The following is a 21784-nucleotide window of genomic DNA, read 5'->3' as shown; positions in this document are numbered from 1 at the left end:
TTACAACCTCTTTTGAATAAAAAAAAAAGTATCTAGTGAGAAAAATCACATTTGGTGATTATGTAGAAATGATAACTAATATAGGTTTAAGTTAATTGTATGAGTTTATTGTGTAAAGAATTTTGAAAGAATTTGAATATAGCTTGAAACCCCTCAAAAATGGTGGTAGATCGAGATGGAATAGGAATTACCGTTATCAAAAACCCAGAACTGAAGACTTAGTCTCTCACCTGAAACTACAAGGGAAATCACTTTTTTCCATTGGTAGCATTACTCCATCATAAATGTTCTTTTACAGCAGGCTTGGCACTCTTTAGCGCCATTTTGGAGTACTTGGACCAGAAGCTTTTCCACCTCACATGGTATCTGAAATTCAGATGATGTGTGCGAATTTGTTTAACCGTAAGCTTCTCGGACTCACGAAGTGAGTTACTCTGGAGTGGGAAGCATAACAAGGATACTATTATAGTTTCCATGATCGAGAACCCTTTGCCGGAGAGATGCAATCCCTCTTCTTGTATACTCTTCCTTCCGACCTTCATAGTAAGCGAAAACTGAAAAACGTCTCTTGGATAAAAAAGCTCCCTAATGAAAACAATTTTATTTATTTATTTTCTGTTGTGTGTAAATGAAGATCATATTAAGTTTCATGTGGAATCTTTTTTTATATATTTTTCATCGACTCAAACTTTTAAATTATGGCTATTATCAGAAAAATCTTCTTTGCTAGAAGTACATTACCGGGACCATCATTATTTAAAGTGACGTAAGAATAAGAAAGTGGTAAAATCCCACTAATTATTGAAATGAAATAACAACGATACGGCTAAAATAAATAAATACAAAACTAAGAAAATAACTCGGACTTTTGTAGCCTTTATTCGTGGATTTTCTTTAGTTGTTTAGTCCAATTTATAGTCAAGAAGGTCAAAGCTATTGGTTAAAGTCAAGTCAAGAAATTTTTTTTTCTAGATCGCCATAGTATATCTGAAATGCTTAGACATGGCCTTACATTACCACTAGGAAAACGAGCTGTAATTTGGGCAAAGATATTGAATCTCCCAAAGTTGAAATCTGCGTATATTGAGATGTCCTCAAATAGAGGTATTTGTCAAACTGGTGTTGAGAGGTACGTTGTTTTTCTTATTGTTTATTCAGCGATTCTAAAAATTTCCCGTTATCTCCGACATGACTATTTATTTTTAGCCTTAAGATAGGAAACAAACTTTCAAAACAAGGGACACTGAAAAAAGGGATTTTGAAGGAAATCGGATTTTTAAAGTTTGTTAGAAGATGGAATTTCTAACTAGTGTCTCATGGACGCTACATTTTCATTGAAATAAACATGAAATTAAAGAGTGATTAAAAAAAAACAGTAAAACAATTTTGAGTTGTATATTCTTCAGGTGAACTGTTAGTTTCAATGTTAGTTTCAACACTTGTGGGGAATAACCTGAAAAAGAAATAAAATTTTGTAAAAGTTACCTTCCCGTTTCCTTTGGCACTTGTTTTGATTGTGCCAAATATAATGCGGATCATGAAATTAATAGAAAGCTTACGTGCATTAGATTATTTTTCTTGAGATATTTAAACGATTCTACCCCAGTATATTTTTCTGAAATGCTTAATTCGTTCGAGTCTTCCACTTTTGTTTAATTATATTTACATTAATTAATTTTAATTAATTAATCATTTTTTAATTAATTATTTGTTATTAATTAATTATACTTATTATATTCACAAAAAACGTAGACTCATAAAATATTTTTCCATATTTAGTAGCATTTAAAAGGACCATTCAGAATAAAATATCTTTCACTCTTTGGATTTCAGACCATTTCTAGCCTTGCAAAAAAGAAAAAAAAAGAAGAAAAAAAATACAAGGTGTAAATATTCTTTACTAGTTTTATAAAAATTTAACAAATGTGGCCTTAATAGAATCTTCATTCATATTACATCCTTTTCTTTAAAGACTAAATTATCGAGAAGTTCATTGAATACTTTTATGGCTTCAGTTGCCAAAATGTACTGACCCTCTATGTTCAAAATAGCTTAATGAAATGTAGCAATTTGAGAACGGATAAATAAATGCTTCGATTCTGAAGAAATATTTTAAAAATATTTTAAAATAAAAATATTTGAAAACATACAACATGATTTTGGTATGTGCCTACCTTTTGTTGAGTGTTTGATTACATCTTTGTTTGCTTTTCTTGAAGAAAGAGAGCTGCTCATATATGAAACTGTAAGGACGATCGTTGGTAAGTCCTTTTTTCTTTGTTCATTGAATTTAGCTTGTTTACATTTTAGTTTTTACACTCCAGGTTATGTTATATGTATGAAAAATTGGTATTTGATAGAGAAACTTTAAGGTTAGCGTTTCTTAGCCATTTGGGAAAAGAAAATTGTAGGAATTCAGGTGGTTCATGTCCCCCTCGAGGGGTTCTGAGTTTTGTTTAATTTTTCAAATGACGACTCACATCACTTCCACAAATTTAGAATCTGCACGGAAATTGAAGTGAGTTTTTATATACTTTGGGAGGAGACGGGCTCACTAATCAAGAACTCTGAGCCTTGCAGTAAATTGGTGTTGAAATTGAATGATATAAACTATGTGAGGCTAAAACTTTGTGCGACGATAAGTAGCCTATATGATAAATAAAATAAAAGCTTTTCAGTCTAAAATTAAACGGATCCAAAAATCAGTTCGTTGGCCTTTAAGGGCATTTTCAATACAGGTTTGTATTGAAAATGCTAAAGTTAAAAGCTCAAGCGTTCAAACTTGCAATGTCATAGCATTGCGTAGCGTTGTAGCAGATGTTACCAAGTCACAATACTGACAATGTCTTAAAGGGAAGAACATATATTCAATTTCATGTCCGTAGTTTGCCCTAGAATTATGCAACCCTAAAAACAGGTTTTCTGTGCACAAAACAACTATTAATGAACATTTTAAAAGATCGTTTTGACAGATATGTGTATCCACACAGTTTGTATTCAGATTATTTGAGCGACGCTCTTAGACCATTTTTTTTTTGCTGTGGACTGTGTGTGGTTTGTCTACGGATGTGAAGACACATCTTAATCAAGGACATCCACCACATGGCTAATATGGGAGTAAAGTTCATTTGTGATGCAAATGGATGCTATATTTAGATTGAGGATGCAATTCTAGGCATATATTTGCACATTAGGGGGGTGGGGGTATTTATTCTGTGAATATATAGGCTCTAATAAATTCATTAATTCCTTAGAAAAACTGGAAAAACAAGGAAAGAAGTGAAGATAAAGGCTCTCCCATTGCAAAATGTGTTAACTAGGATTATTCTACATATTATGGAGCAAGAATTGTTTCCTTTTGTCCAGCTGGACTCCTAGGCTTAAAATACTGGTTGGCCGGTTGGCTAATTTAAAGATTTGTATACACATAAACGGTCAAATTAGCCATCTGGTGGTATCCTAATCAAAGAGTGAAAAGGCATAAAAGCTCAAATGACACTTGCAAACAGGTTCCACTTGGACCAGGGATGCGTAATTGAATGGTTTCTTGATTTGCGATTCAGCAAGAAAACTTTTCATTTTCAAGCAAATACGATTATGTTATGTTATGTTTATATTATATTATGTTTATGTTATGTTATGTTTATATTATGTTATGTTTATATTAACCTAATCTTTCTCAAGAAGCAGTAGTAGGTTTGCTATTCTAAAAATGTCTCATCACTGCTCAGAGCAATGTAGAACTAATTTCGGGTTGCCTAATTTAGTTAGTTTCAACCTTTGAGCCAATTTTAATGTGTGTTATCTTGAGTAAGTTTGTTTTTCAGATAATTGGTGTAAAGAATGGGTTCTTATGTTTCCAAATATACCATTCCCTTCACTAGCTTTTTGTTCAGCTCTAATGAAGTATCATATTCCAAAAGTTTTTCAGCACATGGCACATATCAAAGCTGAAGAGTCCTCTTGGCTTCTGCTTTCCACATTTTTTTCAAAGGTACATTTTTTTTAATGTTTGCAATAACATATTCCCAATTTTCTTTCCTTTTACCTTTCATGACTTTAACTATACAGAGGGGTGAGGCTAAAATGGGTGTGTATTTGTTTCGTGGGTGGTATATGCTAAATCCTCTAATTAAAAATACTGTTGCTATCTTTTTTTTGTAATTATTTTTGGTGACCTCAATTTGACATATTTAAGGGGAAGGTGGTCAAATGATATTTTTCAATATCTAGGGGGAGGAAGTTGTCGTTTTTTTATCCCAAAAAGTTTTCTATTTAAAATATGGGGAGGGTGGAAAAATCAAGGTGAAGCACCACCGTCCCCCCAATAACTTCGGTGGAAAAGAATTTCTTTTCCTTGATATTGTTGTCCTTATTGTTGAAAACTACAGCACCATTTGTTCAACAAAGGTAAGATTTACCGTTCTAGTTCTGATTGGTTACGTATGAAATTAGTCAATGAAATTTAATTGGTTACTATGAAAATTAAATGGACTTCTCTAACATTTTCATTTTGTAAGCATTGGCTATCTTCAGGATTTTAATAAGCTTTCGAAATATAATACAATAGTCCTTGAAGGCTTTCCTCTGTTTTTCTTGGGTGAGTACAACTCTGAAAAACAGACAGGAAGTGAAAACTTCTCCTCATTATTTATTGTTGTCATTAGTTGTTTTAGCAGTCAGTCAAGTCAATGCTTCTACTATCTCAAAATTTTCCCAGATAAAGATTTTCATGGAATTTCAAAAAGACTTATTGGGCTGTTCAAGAAAGTTACGCCTATTGGGACGATTGCGACAAAGTTCATAGTAAATATTTGACAACAGTGACTTACCCATGTTCGTCTGGTGTTAAAGTTTTCATTTTTTTTTTTTTTTTAATTAGATTGAAAAACAGTTCAAAAAGTAGCACCTGGACTAGTGCTAGCGTGTACTAAGTGTTTCGATAGGGTCAGTGGTTTTTGTCAACTAGTTAGAGAAGACCTCATTTGCAAGAGTTTGATGTTGGAATAGAGGTTTGGTTGAAGTTTATATTCCTAGCCTCATGGAACTTCTAATGCAACACCTATTTTTAAATTTTGAAGCTAAAAGAAACGCTGGAAATTTTGGAGAATAGCGACGTCCACATAAAAAAATTCTGGAATTTTTTATTCTAATATTACTAAGTTCCGCTCTGCAGAAATTCCTTGATGAAATTGATCCGCAACAATTATCCATCGATGGTAATTTAAACATGTAGTTGCCACTTCATTCATTTTTGTATACCATATACTAGTAAAAAGCTGACGAAAAATTTAGGGGACTATTGTTTGTGGAAAAAATCAGCAGAGAGGTGTATTTTGCATTTCTGATTTTAATGACTCGTCTTTAGCACCAGACTTTAACACCATCTATAACTGCATCTCCGATTTTAATGCCAAATCCTGTCTTGTTTACAAAAGTCCCAAAATATTCACTGGAAACAATATAATATTCGGATTGTTTAACTTTAAGACATGGGACTCACTTTTATGAACACATAAAAGATTGCTACAGTTCTATAAATTTTATACGAAAGAATTCCTCTTTCTCTCCTTTCGCAGATATGTCCCTGGAGACGTATTATGTTTGTCTAAGGATTCGGCTAACCTAGTCAGAAACCGTATGAAAGATCAAGTCAACATTACTTCCTCTAGCTAAAGAGTGATTTTGCTGCCCCTGGCTATGAATATATCTGTTTTTCATTACTTATTGTTTTCTTTCTTCACCAAGTTCCGTTTCGTCTCAGCGAAAATCCAACCATATCCCCAACTTTTATGCCTTTTAATGCCAAATAATTTTCGCCCTTTTCCCCAACTAATGGTTTTTAGTGATGATTTGGGTGCAGTAATGCAGTTCTCTTTGTTATGAATGGATTTTTAGGGTCTGGTGGTCATCATTGTTCATAGCAGTATTATTGTAATGGGAAACCTGACGACCTGTTCCTAACCTTGCTTTGACTAAATAAATTGCTTGTTTTTATATCTAGATCATCAAATTGTTCTTGTTTTGCAGTACTGCTTTTATTTTGTCGGCAGTGAGATTACCTCTTTTAATGAAACGGGTAAATGAAGAAGAATTACTGGTGGCCTAGCCAGTGCTTGGAATAGAGTGGGAATCTAGATCCAAGGCTTGTATTGGAAGGCAAATGGCGTAACTCCAGGAAACTTCTTATTAAGCTATTGTTTAAGAAATTGTTCTACGGATGGTGGATTTTCTATGTAAATTTGAGCTTAGAAGAGATAGTTTTAAGGAATCATTACAAAATAAAAATATTACAAGTGGACTAGGACTGCATAATCACAAGGAAAGGACCAATGAGATCATCTTTATGACAAAGCTCCACCCTTGTAGAACCTCCCGTGCAGGGATATACTAGACTGAAAGCAAATTAGTGCATATTTTTAATTGATTTATGTTAACGTTTGAGTTTTTATTATTTTATCTATATTTTTTTAATTCCGTTGTTTTCTGTTTCTTGCCTTCTTTACAGTTTTTTGTGCTTTGATTTTCGACCTTATTCTTTTGCAGTTTTTCTTAAGTGACGCTGCTTAAGTGTTTATAGCTCTATAGAAATGTGACACAACCAAATGACCAATCAGGACATGCTACGAGTTGTTTTTATACTAGCCGTGATTTAGATAGGACTTAAAAACGAATATCAATGAAGAAAAATACAGGACTGTTTTTATTTTAATTTATCTCTAAAGATAAATTCGTCAGTAGTGGTTTGAGAATTTCTCACGTTGGACAAATCTTTCAAAGAAATTTGAAATTGTTGGAAAATCCGGTAACCATTTCTACCAAACTAAAAAAAAACCTCCCCAGACAACGTTGATTCATCTTCAATGTAAGGATCATCAAGTAATTTTTTTTCGAGTAAAGTTTTGCATTTTTTGCATTATGATTTATATGAAGAGAAACTGCATTCTAACAAGCTCCCTTATTTAGATATTCTTCTAATCAAAAAAGCATTTATATTTTTCTAACCTAAAATATATGTATATAGGTAGAAGGCGCTTCAGAATATGTAGACAAAAGTTTTGGCTGTCATCTGGTGTTTTATTGGTAAAAACTGAAAGAAAATCAGACAATTAAACTATAAGAAAACTGGTTTTCAATAAATTAATTATAAAATTAGTGATTTTTTGGGCAATTTTTTGGGGCCCTTTCTTCTGTAAAACACCGAATGATAACGAAGCATGAAAGGATCGGAACGAGGCATTCAATCTACTTTAAAACAAAATATTTTTTTTTTATCATCATATATTGTACAATTTTTATCTCGTTTGTTTTTGTACAATTCCCGAAGATTTGAATACGGTGATGTATCTGAGTACCACTGATTTTAGGATACTCTTTTAAATACGAGCTTCTAAGCTTTCTGGGTCTCATAAAAAACGTTCAAAAATTCTTTTTAAATTTAAACAGTTTTAAAATCATCTCTAATACCCTTACACAAGTCTGTTTGAGGATTTTATCTTTAAACCTATTAAAAAGAAAGCAATATTTCATTACTATGCACAGAAATTCCTTCCGTTTTGAGAATTCACGCAAAACTAGTTTTGGGACGAATACATTAAATTTCTAAAAAAATTTCTGATATTTACAATTTGGAGGAAATGTAAATTTGTAAGAATAAGATGATATTTTAAACTACTACAGAATTATTTTTTGTATTAGTTTATTTTTATACATTAAGTATATCTAACCAGCGATGGCGTGTAGTAATATACAACAAAGGAAACTTCGCTTCCCTTCCACGAAAAAGTTAAAAAATATCTGGCTATTAATCGGCCTTTCTACGACCTGGTTCTGCAGCAAACCGATAAATTTAGTTGACTTTTCGTCTTTTAGGTTATTGAACCATCCAAATGGCTTGATATTATGGATGTTGTTATAGCGAACCATCCGTCTTTTATCCTTCTGCTTCCTATTGCCTACTTTCGAATCCATCAGAAGAAAATTCTCCAAATGACAGATCGTTTTTCATTACAGGTATGTAAATATTCGTATTGTAAGTTTGTTATAAATTAGTTCTAAACTCGAATCGAACAAAATTGGATCTAGATCAAAACGTGGGGGGGGGGGCAATGTGACAAGGACGCCATAATTACCAAGTTAACCAGTTGATTTTAAAAGGAAAGTAAAGAAAACGAAATGAGGGCGCCAGGAAAATCTTGGGGGGATCTGCCCCGGAAACTGTTAACCTCCTCTATTAAAAATGTGTCTTAGATTTTAGTGCAAGAGTCCTTAATTGACTTTTAATTGACTTTGTGTTTCCGTAAGATAACTCCCTAAAATTAAGAATAATCCCCCAAACTGACAAGAAAAATATCAGTGGGCTATTTCTTACTATTGTTATTAAAATGGGAGGACTAAAAAAGTAAGCCGAGGCTCAGCCTTCAAAGGCTCATTGCCTCCTCGCCCAAAAAATTATTAGTTTTAGAGCATTAATATACATTGGGATATGGTTGCCCCCTCGAGAGTGGTATTTTGAGATTGTCCTTGCGTATCTCCTTTTTTTCCTTTTGTCGAAGAGCCTTGTTTGGTAGTGTCAAGGTGCTCATTGTTTTTCTCATTATCAGAAGCCCACCCGCCAGCTTCATACCGGCTGAGGTAGGCAACATTCGTCCCCCAAAAGGGGGAGAGAGTCATCCACCACTCGCAAGCGGTCAGCGACAAATGGCACTTGATCTTCAGAACCAGTACTATAGCAAAAGAACTTCTTCCTCTCACCTCGTATTATTCCTCAAGGAATATTTTCTTGTGCCATGGTTGGTGTTTTATGTATCCAGGGGGACTGACCCCCCCCATTCAATATTTTGGCAGTGATTAATGGCTTAAATCCATCAAGTTTCGGCAGTGAATTCTGAGAAATACCCCCCTAGTTCATTGTAATTGATTACTTAAAGCCAGTTTTGCTAAATTCGTATTAAAATGGAATTTGACATATTTTATGTACTGAAATACATAAATAAACAAAAAATCCGTTTTTTTCTTTTTTTGCGGGATGATAGGCTATTTTTAAACCTATTAAGTAATGTATCTTCTGTCAAATTTGTTTTCTTTTTTGTCATGGATGTAGCGGCATTGGATTTTTTTTTCTCTATTTGTGAGTACAGAGAGCGTTGAAATATTGACTGTTTTTTATTCGTTAGCAAAACTATTATGCTCATGAAACTTTACTGTTCCGTGAAGTATGATTAAATAAAAACGATAAGTTTTTTCAACCGATTGTATCAGGGGTAATTTAAAACTGAAGTTATTCACTATATAATGGGGAGTGTCCCTTTTCGATTCCTTGCTCGTTAAGCTAAAGTTTTTTAGTGCTTTAAAAAGTTTCTTTTTCTAATCCAATGGCCTTTGTATTTCAGCAAATTTTCTTAAAGAAAAATGACAAAATGTCAACCTTTAGATTAAAGAGTGGCGAGTTGAGGAAGGGAAAGCCCCCCTAATATAAGGTGTAATTTTAGTTTGTTTTAAGTTTTAAAGTTGCTCCTTACTTTTAGTTGACAAAACTTGTTTTTTTTATTATTATTATTTATTTAATTTCTGACAGTTTTTCAGAGCATGTTTGACAGTTTTTTCAGACCAGGCCTAACCATGATATGATGTGACGCACTGGTCCCTTAAACCCAGTGCTCCTAAGCCCCTCTGTTAAATTGTATATATTAATAATTTTACCCCTCCACCTCTTTTTTATTTTTTCTGCTTAAGAACTAAAATGTTATATTGCAATTAAGATTTGAGACAAAATTTGAATATATTGTCAGTATTTTACAATGAACAGTAGTTTTGCTGAATAAGTCCTTAATAATATTTTTACTTTAGAATCTTGGGTGGACGAAGGGGCGTATTACTGTTGATGTGGATGGAAATTTTGTCTTACTTTTGATCTTCTACGTGGCTGAAGCCATCACAATCTGCACGATATGATTCTCTGATCTTTATATACGTTGAAATAGTATAGCCCATATCATAGGCAGCGCAATCGCGCTGCCTAAGTAAAGAACGATGTTAGCACAATTTATTATTTTTTTTTTTTTCCATACCAGGGCACTTCGTATCGAAGGAGTTGTCGTCAAAACTTCGAAAAGGGCTAATTCGATTGGAAATTGGAGTGGATAGTGTCTTTTTAATAGTAGAAAGTGATTGGAGGGCAACTAGCCCCCCCCCACACCCATCATTCCTCCAGACATATCCAATCAAAATTTTTAGATATTCATTTCAGCGTAGTTGATTTCCAGATAGAAAATATGTTTTTGAGGAGGACACTCTTCACAATCCTCAGGGCAAGGGTTTTAAGTTATTCCCTGGGGGCATATAAGAACGATGTTGGCACAATTTATTATTTATTATTTTTTTTCCTTTAGAGCACTTCGTATCGAAGAAGTTCTCGTAGAAACTTCGAAAAGGGCTCATTCAATTGGAAATTGGAGTGGCTTGTCCCCTTTTTAATAGTCAAAAATGATTGGAAGATGACAAACACCCCTTCCACGCCCACCATTTCCCGAAATACATCCAATCAAAATTTTGAGATAGACATTTTGTTCAGCGTAGTTGATATCCAGATAGAAATTATGTTTTTGAGGAAGACACTCCCCCAGAGCCCTCAGGGCAAAGGTTGTAAGTTATGCCCTGGGGGCATATAAGGTTTTTATAGAAGGTGTTGTCGTAGAAACTTCAAAAAAGGCTCCTTCGATTGGAAATTCAAACAGCTAGTGCCCTTTTTAATAGTCGAAAATGATTGGAGGGCAACTAACGCCCTTCTCATGCCCACCTTTTCCTCAAACACATCCAATCCAAATTTAGCCATTTTATTGGCTAAATTGCACCTTCATTTGCCATTTTATTGGCAAATGAAGGTGCATGTCAGTTTAATATGCATATACTGATATTTAGTAATCAAAATGTTATTATTATTTGATTTATTAAAGTTATAAAAGTAAAAATATTCATATTTTTTTCAGTGAAGTGCAAATTTTGTTCTGGCCTTGGGAAGGCATAGGGGTTTTGAGCCCAACTTATGTTAATTTCTGCTGGTTCTTGAGTTTGACTAGGTTATTTTTTGTAATTACTGTTCGTTTAGGATGTCATTAATTTATCGATGCTGATTTGTGGTAGTTTCACGCTTGGTAGATTATTTGATTTTATTTTTGCTCATTTTTTGTTTAATGGAGTTTTTTACTTTTCTTTGAAGAACTTATTTTGAGGAAAAAGTTTTTTTTAATTAATAATTAGAAAAAGAGAAATGTCGTCATTCAAAATTTTCGAATAGCATTTTCCTCCCCCCCCCTCAAGAAATTTTCTACATCTGTACTGGTAAGCATGTGACTGTAATATTGTCTGGTACATAGAGAAATATTGTAGCAATGTAAGGGGCATTATTACCCCCCCCCCCATACACACATTAATAATACAGGCGTAGACCAAAATTTGCCACGAGAACCAAGAGGAATAATACATCAGTTTCCACCCCCCATCACCCACCACCCCCCGCCCAAACAAACAAAAATTATTCTATATTCGTCGGGAGGCTTAAAGAGAGCGTCCCTTCTTCATAATGACTGATGTGCAATTATACATCACTAAACATATTTTTTTTAAAAAAAATATAGGGAATCAACTTCGTTAAATCAAGCATCCATAAGAATATTAATATTAAGCATTTATCTTATATAGACTACGTAAAAACGCACAACCATATGGTATTACTTCTCCTGCAACGGTGAAGCATAAAACACTGTTTTTTGATAATTTTAAATCGATTGACTGTCTCAGAATTTTCAGTCGATAGCAACAAGGTCCTTTTTTTGACGAAATCGCAATTTGGTGCCATAAAGTGGTAGAGAAAGTTCTTTCCCCTGACACAATCCCTATGGTCAATTAAAAGGGTCCTAGAACTTTTTTTAGGACCGTTGGTTTGACGCAATCACGCCTGGAAAAGAAACAAAACAAGTAAACATGCATCCACAATCTTTCTTTTGGAGAAAATGCAAAATTACACGTTTTTGTAGATAGAATTTTGAAACCTCTACGGCATGATTCTCTGATACGATGAACCTAACTGTGTGATTTTCATTAAAATCACTTGCTCTTTTGTAAGTGTTTCCCCCTTTTTTCGTAAATCAGACAATTTTTCTCCGGCTTGTAGCTTTAGGTGGGTTATAACAAACTGAATAAATTTTATATGTTTACAACACAGTTCATATAATTATCCAGTAAGCTTATCGCAGATCATTTCTGGTCTTCGTTCTTGGTGCGAACAAAAAGCTCCTCCCACTTATTTCTGCATTAGCGGGAATGCGGGTTAGTCTGTTTCCGATTGTTTCCAACAAAGTGTATTATTCGTAATAGCGGGTTTCCACTTGTTTCCGATTAGATCACAGTCTTACTTGTCTACCCATGAAAAGATCTGATGCCGCCTATGTTTATATCTGCAAAAACGTTCTCCGGAGCACTCGCACCCCGGTCCGGGTTTTTATAATGGATGAGATAGGGAATGATCATACTGGATAATTATATGAACTATGGTTTAGAACCAGCATAAAAAGCCAATTCTGTTGATCCATCAATCGTTGTCAAAATTCCATTTCTAGAGTTTCAGTTGATATTGGACTGACTAGCTCCTTATTTACAGTTTGCTACCAGATATTATGTAATATGTTTTTGTGATAATCAATTTTATTTGAACCTGATCGTTTTTTTTTTCAATTGAATTTGAGCGTTGAAAGAAAGAAAGTCATTTTGACAACTAGATTGCAAGTTTAAATTTAGTTTCTCTTTTAATAATTTGTACTTTTTTTTAATATCCGATGATATAAGAAATTTCAGTTCGAGGTCGGGGAATGTCCTATTATGGAAAAGACATATTTTACATGGCGTTATGAAATCAAAGCGTGATATCTATGCAGGGTGGGCGATTCTTGAGTATGTCCCCTTAAAACGTGAAGATCCCCACTTTAGGGGACTCCCCACAAAAGGCGAATTCCCACTTTAGGGGCATTTGAAATCTTAGAAAGCTGTTGATCTAGGAGCCTAAAGTATCCTCTTGGAAGCATTTATAAAGTCTATCTCTACTCCTTCTGTAGCCTATCCTAAGGCTTCGGAAACTACATAAAGACAAGTCTACACTTGTTTTAATCTTGGGAAGCAATTAATTTTCTGTCATTTTCATTTAAGTCTGATTTTCGTTTGCTCTAAACTAATGAATAATAAATGCATATTACTTAAACATATAAAAGATTAAATGGATTGATTCCTTTGTCAGGAATCCTCGTCGTAAAATTTTGTTGAGTTTTGTTTCATTTTGCATGTAAAATTAGTTACTCTTTTTATTTGAGATTTATTTTTCTAAATATATTTAAAAAACTCATTTCTTAGAAAATATTTCCTAGAATATATTCCCCTATTCCATCCACCACTACTATTCTGGTGTCTGCCCCCCCCCCCCTCTGTAAAATTTTGTGTGGGTGCCAATGAATCCAGATCGAAGATTTGCAATACATTAGGCCTTGCAAAATCAGTTGGTATATTATCTGACGTTTAACTAATATTGACATCCCACAGTTCAGTGCATCGAGTCTACAGGGCCATCAGTTTAAGCTGCAGGGTAGACGCTTCTTCGAGGACAGTGGAAGATTTCATGGACTCCCTGGACATCGTTTTCATGGATTTGATATGTCTTCTAGTTTCTCGTTTCATGTGAGGGTTGTAAGAGGCCTGTTTTTTGCATTAAATTATTATTTTTTGTTGCTATTAGTGAAGACAAAAGATTCCCAAGTTATTACCAAACTACCATGCTATTTTAGTGATTTTTAGGCAAAATAGTAGTTTTAATACCTTATATGCCTAGCACTTTAATGCAAATCCATACTTTCAGAAATTTCTTGAGTCTCCTTCTACGTTTACTGACCCAGGCCATCTTGCCCGTATGGCATATGAATGCTATGAAATAACCCCAAGTGATATCCATCCTTTGCAGTGTGTTAGAGACTTTGAACCCTTACTTCCCACCTGGAATGGCTCATATCCTTCAGTTCCTCAATCAGCTTTCGCCGCTATTTCTAAGTTGCGTAAAGAAGACACAACTCTAAACAAGAAAGACGATACAGATTTTAGTTTTTATTTGGAACCTTCAGGTAAAAATTTGTTGTCATTAACTTGTAGAAGGGAGAATTTAGAAGGGACGTATTTGTTAGGAACTCTACCTTTTCTTTTTAAAAGTAGAAAATGCTCAAAAGTGACAATTTAGAAAGTGAATTATAAAGTGTAAGAAGCAAAGTGATAATGAGATAAAGTGATAGGGAAATATAAAGAGAAAGTGACAGGGAAATATATAAAAAGGATTTTGTAATTATTCTTACTGTTAAGACTTGTTTTTCAACTATTATTTTGGAAAGTAGAGGATGCTAAAGATACCCCTCCCTCTGCTCTATTTCTGATCAACAGTTAGATTATACAGAAAATTAGAAGATTACAGAAGATTAAATTATAAGGTTATCTATTTTGAGTCAGCCAAGCCTAAGGAGATGTTTGTGCTGTATTTTCTTTTTCTTTTTTAAGACTAAGAATTTTATGCTTAGCCTGCTTAATGAAAGATTTGATTATCACCTGTGATAATCGTAATTTAGTTGTTCTGAAAAGGTATACAGTTCACATTCTCAGAATAAAATATTTTTAGATGAAGGAAGGTCTCAAGATTAGAAAAGACAACGACTTCTTTAATATTTTAGTGTGGAGCTAGGGCTCCACATTTGTTAGTGTGCAGCTAGATTAAAAAAGACAATGGCTTCTTCAATAGTTTAGTGTGGAGCTAGGGCTCCACGTTTTTTATGTGCAGCTAGATTAGAAAAGACAACGACTTCTTTAATATTTTAGTGTGGAGCTAGGGCTCCACATTTTTAGTGTGCAGCTAGATTAAAAAAGACAATGGCTTCTTCAATAGTTTAGTGTGTAGCTAGGGCTCCGCATTTTTTATGTGCAGCTAGATTAGAAAAGACAACGACTTCTTTAATATTTTAGTGTGGAGCTAGGGCTCCACATTTTTAGTGTGCAGCTAGATTAGAAAAGACAACGACTTCTTTAATATTTTAGTGTGGAGCTAGGGCTCCACATTTTTTATGTGCAGCTAGATTAGAAAAGACAACGACTTCTTTAATATTTTAGTGTGGAGCTACGGCTCCACATTTTTAGTGTGCAGCTAGATTAGAAAAGACAATGACTTCTTCAATATTTTAGTGTGTAGCTAGGGCCTCCTCGACGCACATCAAAAATAAATTTAGTAAGATGTTCCAGCAATACGCAATACACTTTTTGGAATTGAAGGTAAAAAACCAAATGATTGAAATTTTTTCGAAAGGTCTATTGGGGGAATATTGAATGTGTTCATATAAATTATTGCTTTGGCTGAGATAATTGTGGTGCTATAAAGCGGAAACATGTAGATTTTAGTTGGAATAAGGCCAAATATGTTTAAAATCTTATAATGTAGTTACAAAAGATGAAAAAAATACTTGTAGCATAAGGTTCAATTTAGAATTCGATACATGCACCAGGTTTTGTCTGTGGCTTCTCAAGCCTGATAGGAATCGTATGAACTGAGTTCAAAAACTGTTATAGGGTCACAGAACTGACTTTTTGTAGTCATTCTTCTGGTTCTTATCCTTTGTCCTTCTCCTTTTATATGCTATGATGTTTTTTGGTTTATTTTTTTTATCTTTATTTTCGGTGTACTTGAACTCATTGTAATAATTTTTAGCCTTCCTTGCGAGCTTAGCTCCCTCTTGGTTTTATTTAATTCTTTGTGTTGTTTATATTTGTATGAAATAAAATCTATCTATCTATCTATGAGGCCTTTGGCTTCGTAAGTTTGCTCCTCTAATTAGTCTCTGACGAAAATTTTACAATGTCTTAAATTAGGGTTTCTAGGTTACCACTCTATTGGACCAAAATATAAGAAAAGGATACGATTAAAAATGGGGTTCTTGAGCCAAAACGAGAATACTGAATAAACAAACAAAGCAAATATTTGAAGAAGAGAGGCGGTTGTCCTCTTGAAATATTCGCTTTGTTTGTTTATTCAGTATGTACGTTTGGCCTTAAAAATCGCATTTTTGATCGTTTCTTTTTCTTACATTATGGCAGGCCAATGTGGTTTAAGAAATTACCTTCTATTGGACCAAGTCCACCTAACCGTCCTTGGAGGACTTTAACCCAGTCAATCATGAGTAACAATATCAAAATTGGGAGGAGCTCCATCTTGCGTCTTCCCAGGTATTTCTCCAGTATTCCTTCAGGTACAGACAACCGGCCAGATTTTATCTCTCAGAATCAAGAAGCATTTTTTGGCATTCAAGGTATTGTGAAAGATGAAAAATCTAACTAAAAAGGAATCAAGTAGAGATGAAATGGCACGCCATATTGATTAAATGAGGGAGTCAAATTGAAAGCGTAAAAAACTGGTCACCGGAGGCTCGTTTTCCCATGTAAGATATTTATGGTCTGAACTTCGTCGTTTCTTAGGTTGGAGGGAAACTATTTGATTTAATTCTATTTGTTTTACGTGGCTTTAATTTTAGAATAGTCTTTATGTATTGAATGATGGGAAGTTTTTCTTCGAAATTTTATTTTTGTTGTTGCTGACGTTGTTGTTGCTGAAAAGAGTATATGAGCCCTTGGTGTGAGAAAAAGGAAATAATAATTATCATATGACATGGTCAAATAATGGTAGTTCAATAAGAACAAGATGTGGTCTTATATTGTATCTAAACATTTAACAACCGCAGATCTTTTATGAGGTTGGGGAGGGGGCATATTAGTTTCATGTTTTTGCGGACGAAGTCTTATTGAAATAAACTTAATGGTAGGAATAGGTGGTGAACATAACAGAATAAAAGATACGTACGAAATTTTTTTTAGCCCAATAATTGCAAATTTTTCTAGTGGGGGATAACATTTAGGAGGGGGGCTATGACCGTCAAGACAGATAAAACACATGATAATTTTTTGAGCTTATCTAAACATTTGTACAAATGATGATAAATCGTTGACGGCTACATTCTGTGCCCTTCTCCTATATAATTACCTCCGCACTGTCATTTATGATCACTTCTTGGAAATCGTGGTATTTGTTATGGTAACAAAAGGATCGAGGAAACACCCTGGTAAAACTGGCGATTTTCGCTAAAGATAAAATATTATTGGCGATATTCTTTCTTCTGGAGTTCTTCCAACTAGCTTTTCTCGTGCTACCACTTCACCCCTTTCAAAAAAAGGAGGGAATACGAATCGATGTTCTGATTACAGGCCGATTACTGTTTCGTGCCAGATTAGCAAAGTTAGTTTTATTAAAGTATTTGGAGCCTTGTAATCAAGGTCTGAATCAAATTGGGTTCCGTAAGGGTCTAAGCATGGATGTTGCTCATACCCTCCTTTCAAGAATAATATCCTTTTGTAAGCAATGGGATAGAGTTTATACACTTGCGTTAGATTTTGCGGCGGCGTATGATTCAATTATCCATTCTTGGGCTATGACTGCGCTTCTGAAGAATAATGCCCCACTACCAGTAGTTTTGGTTTTAAAAAAGTGGTATTGCTCCTCTCGTATTCGTATTAAGTGGAAGAATCAGTTTAGTGATTATAATTTTAAGTTATGTAGGGGGCTGAGACAAGGAAGCATTATTTCTCCTTTGATTTTCAATATTACTGTTTCGGGGCTATTTTATCAAATTCAGTTGACTTTTATTTATGGTAAAGGTTATGTTCTGTCGTGGATTGCTTACGCAGATGATTTACTCCTTTTGATTCGATCACTTCAGTCACTTCAACAAAATGTAGATTTTTTAGCAAAGGTTTTTAGCGAGCATGGACTTCGTTTTTGCCCTGAAAAGTATAAGTTTTTAATTCTTGGTCCTAAGGCTAATGATCTCGTTAATTAAGAAATTTCTGTCCTTATTTATGATAGTATTTTAAAACCTTTGGAATCTTTTTTATATCTTGGTGTACATTATGGACCAACTTTAGCTCTATGCCGTGCTTCTATTTCTAAAGCAGTTGAAAGTAGAATAGCGTCTAGTTTCGGGGTAGTAATTTGTCTTCGCGATCTTCTTTCTCGGAAATCACTGGCTCGGGTATATAATACAGTCGCTTTGCCTCAAATTTTAGTTTTTTCATCGCTTCTCCCGTTTTTTATAATTAGTAATATTGCGCATGTAAAAAACACAATTTTTAATTTTTCTAATTTCCTTTGCCGCTTTTCTAAATCTGAATCAAATAATTTTTTAAAGAATGCATATAAAATAAAAAACCCTGTTGATGTTTTGGAGAAAAAGCAAAATAAATTTTTATACAAATTAAATGTTTTTTCTCATAATTTATATAGAGCTGCGCATGAAGCTTAATTTATTTTATTTGATTTAATTTTTGAATGAAGTATTAATTTGTGAAGCGTTAATTTTTTATCTATTGAATGAAGTGTTAATTTGTGTGGTAATTTGGGTAATTGAAGGCCTTTGCGTATTTGTTGTTATATAGTTTAAAATAATTTTATGGCCTGTTGATTAGCGGTTATTATTTTTATTTATTTCTTTTTTACTCTTCGTATTCGGAGGAAATAAAAAGTTTGAATTGAATTGAATTGATAATTGGTGATTTTTTGACCATAAAGGAATTAGTTTGAAATTGTAGACTTTCTTGGTTTTATTTCTGCATTCAGAAACAGAATAATATTTGGCCATGTTTGATTGGTTATATCTTTTACGGGGCAAGTAATTGTTTATTCATGGACATATGGATTTATGTTGTGAATTCTTACTTATTTCGTTACTGTAGTAAAATATTCTAATTCTTTGCATTAGTTTATAATATGATTTTTTTTGTTATATATCGAACTACTTTAAATGCAAAATGGTCATTTTTCTTGTTTCCTTAAAAGTTTGGTCTCATCCTTTCCAGCCCATATTTATGCGGATACACTTGACTTTTTACAGGGGATGTTGCCATTGACACATATTTTTTGGGGAGGGGGGGGCACCCATACCTACTTCCTCTGGGGGCAGAGGGGTTGGAATTTAAGTCTCCGTTTGGCTGATCTCACAAAACTCATTACAAAATAAACCTTCAACCTGTTTTCCAGGCCTCCGCTCCCTTATAAAAGAATTGAAGCCCCAACCGTCGTCTGAGAAAACTTAACTAGGGCCCTTGGTTCATATTTTTCAAACCCTTTCTTTTCCTTATAAGGAAATAATTATTTGGGTATAAAAATAGGACGAATTTAATACAGAACAAAAAAAATGCTTATTTTTATTTATTTACAGCATTAATGCTTATTAATGCTTGTTTTATTACCCCTATATAAGCATAAAAATGCTTATATAGGGGTAATGCTTGTTACCCCAATAAGTAAAAATTTATTTTCGGAGGTGTTCATTTTTGTCAGGGGATCATAAGAACAAGCGAATTACACCAAGATTATAGGATATTTAAGAATACCTAAAAGAATATCCTGGAATATTTATTAAGATCGCGATAACTCGGGGTGGAAGGCTGCACCATGTTTTCCCCCCTTTATTTATACTTATGTATAGTCATAGTTGACAACCTTTTGGATCGTCGCCTTACCTATGATAACAAAAGGAAGAAGAATTAACTTAGAAAAACTTCCATTATTCGCTAGGCAAGCTTATTATAACAAGATTTTCATATTTGCTGGTGAAATGTAATTTTTGTATCTATCTCGGATTTATTCATTTATTCAAGAACACAACAATACTTGACCAGGTCCAATTGTTTGGATCTTTTCCGAGCTAATAATTCATCCTAAACACGAGTGTGTCCAGGGTATAATCCAGGGTATCGAGCGTACCAACTTAAAAAAACGCGTCAAAAATTCGTTTATATGTATTTTTATTTCGTTTTTACATGTCAGACCAAACTTTTGGTGGCGTTCAAACCCTGAAGCCTCCGATACTGCCTTGATCCTAAACAGTTTTTCCCTCGCCTGTATTGCCAACAAAGAGACTATACACCTTTTTGGTTGCAAATGTGTCAATATTGACTTGTGATTTCGTGTTGCTAAATTGTAATTCTAGACTAGCCATTATACTACCTTTTTATTCGTAATTAGCATGAGGCCTTAAACAGCTCTCTATGATGTGCCAGTGCCTCGTTTGCTGCGGAGAAGGAAAAAACAGAGGACTGTTTGTGCCATTTTCAGAGTTTTTGGGGTTGTTTTTTGGTTACTATAGGTTATGTTTGTCCTTTACTACCGTTGCAACCACGGTAAAAAACTCTTTGGGTTTGACATTTCTATCTGAAATTACTCCATACCTTACTTTTGTCATAAGTTATTTTAAACAGGATCATATCTGTCTAGTAACGACAGTTGTTAAGGACTCGCAAACCCAGCAGTGTGAAGTAGGCTACTACTTCAGCCTCCATGCCAATATAATTTATGAGAACTGAGAAAGTCAGTTGATTTGATAATAAAACTACATGCTATATATCCTCTTTTTTATTCATTTTTTGCCAAAGCATGGATTCATAAATACATTGTAAGTTTTTTTTTAGAATAGTGAGTATCTTTTCAATTACCCTGTATGTTTTGTATTAGTGTTATTTCTAATTTATCAACATCAAAAATATGTGTATTTATATATTTTCAGGTGGGGTTCCAGATTGGGAAAGTGTCGACTCTGTGCTAGATGCAGGATTTTCAATTCGGAAAGATGTCACCGAGACTTTACGAAAGTGGTCATATTAGCTTAAGTTGTTTAAATATCACTCTAATGTTCGTTTGTAAATAAATGCGTGTCTGCTTTTAAAACGAATGAAACCATGTATAGTATGATATAAGAGAAAAACAAGTTTACCTCAAGGTTTCGTATCGCAGCAGGTCTGTACGACATGGCCCATGCGGCATGCGCTGCATATGACTTACTAGCACTTCCACTGTAGTCTGAACGGAATTTAGCAAAGAGGCGCAATTTCTCTGACAACTATAAAAATTCAAGTGAATATTTTTAACGATAAGTAGGACATTTTGATTGCTTAGTTAGATTTGGATACCATTTTTTAGACCGCAAATTAAAAAAAATGTAAATGTTTTATTTATGTTATAATTGGAATGGTAGTGCTTGTTGACAAAGTCTTTGTATTTAACAAAATCTTTCTGAAAAAATAGTCTTATATTTTGCCTTCTTTTTTCGTGTATTCCTTTCAATGTAGCTCTTGTATTAAATTAAATAAAAAAAACAAATTTTTAACTGAAAGTAAGGAGCAACATTAAAACTTAAAAAGAACAGAAATTATTCCGTATATGAAAAGGGCTGTCCCCTCCTCAATGCATCGCTCTTTACGCTAAAGTAAGACTATTTCTCATAACTCTATTTTTCAAAACAATAAAAAACTTTAGCGTAAAGAGCAAGGTGTTGAGCAGGGGACAGCCCCTTTTATATACGTAATAATTTCTGTTTGTTTTAAGTTTTAATGTTGCTCCTTACTTTCAGTTAAAAAAAAACTTGTTTTTTAATTTAATTTTTGAACGTTATTGAATTAATGGAGGTTTTGATTTTGGCTCACCGAAAATGAATAATTAAAAAATACTGCAGATTAATCTTACTTTTATTTGGTTAAATGACCTTCTCGAAAGTTCTTTAAATTTTTTTACGGACGTTTGTATTAGTAATAAATATACGTAGCTTAAGAATTAATTGACGAAACAAATTTCTATATTCGAAAATTTTTATTACGAATATTAGGGGGTTCG

At 33.7% G+C, this 21784-nt stretch overlaps 1 protein-coding gene across 1 annotated transcript; it reads left to right on the top strand.

Moving 5' to 3' along the window:
* The first annotated feature begins 941 nt into the window (after positions 1 to 941).
* Positions 942 to 21255, top strand: LOC148939984 (TBC1 domain family member 31). The gene is made up of 6 exons (XM_089105964.1): positions 942 to 1129; positions 2134 to 2261; positions 3828 to 3994; positions 7873 to 8013; positions 13901 to 14159; positions 20682 to 21255. The coding sequence occupies exons 1-6, from the start codon at positions 993 to 995 to the stop codon at positions 20777 to 20779; spliced, it is 930 nt and encodes a 309-aa protein (XP_088962090.1). The 5' UTR covers positions 942 to 992; the 3' UTR covers positions 20780 to 21255.
* The last annotated feature ends 529 nt before the right edge of the window (positions 21256 to 21784 follow it).

This window comes from Artemia sp. Qi Xiang Cuo, chromosome 20 (genome assembly GCF_049724085.1).
Source record: "Artemia sp. Qi Xiang Cuo chromosome 20, ASM4972408v1, whole genome shotgun sequence".
In the NCBI taxonomy this organism is placed as follows: Eukaryota; Metazoa; Arthropoda; class Branchiopoda; order Anostraca; family Artemiidae; genus Artemia; species Artemia sp. Qi Xiang Cuo.
This window is presented reverse-complemented; position numbering and strand designations above follow the sequence as displayed.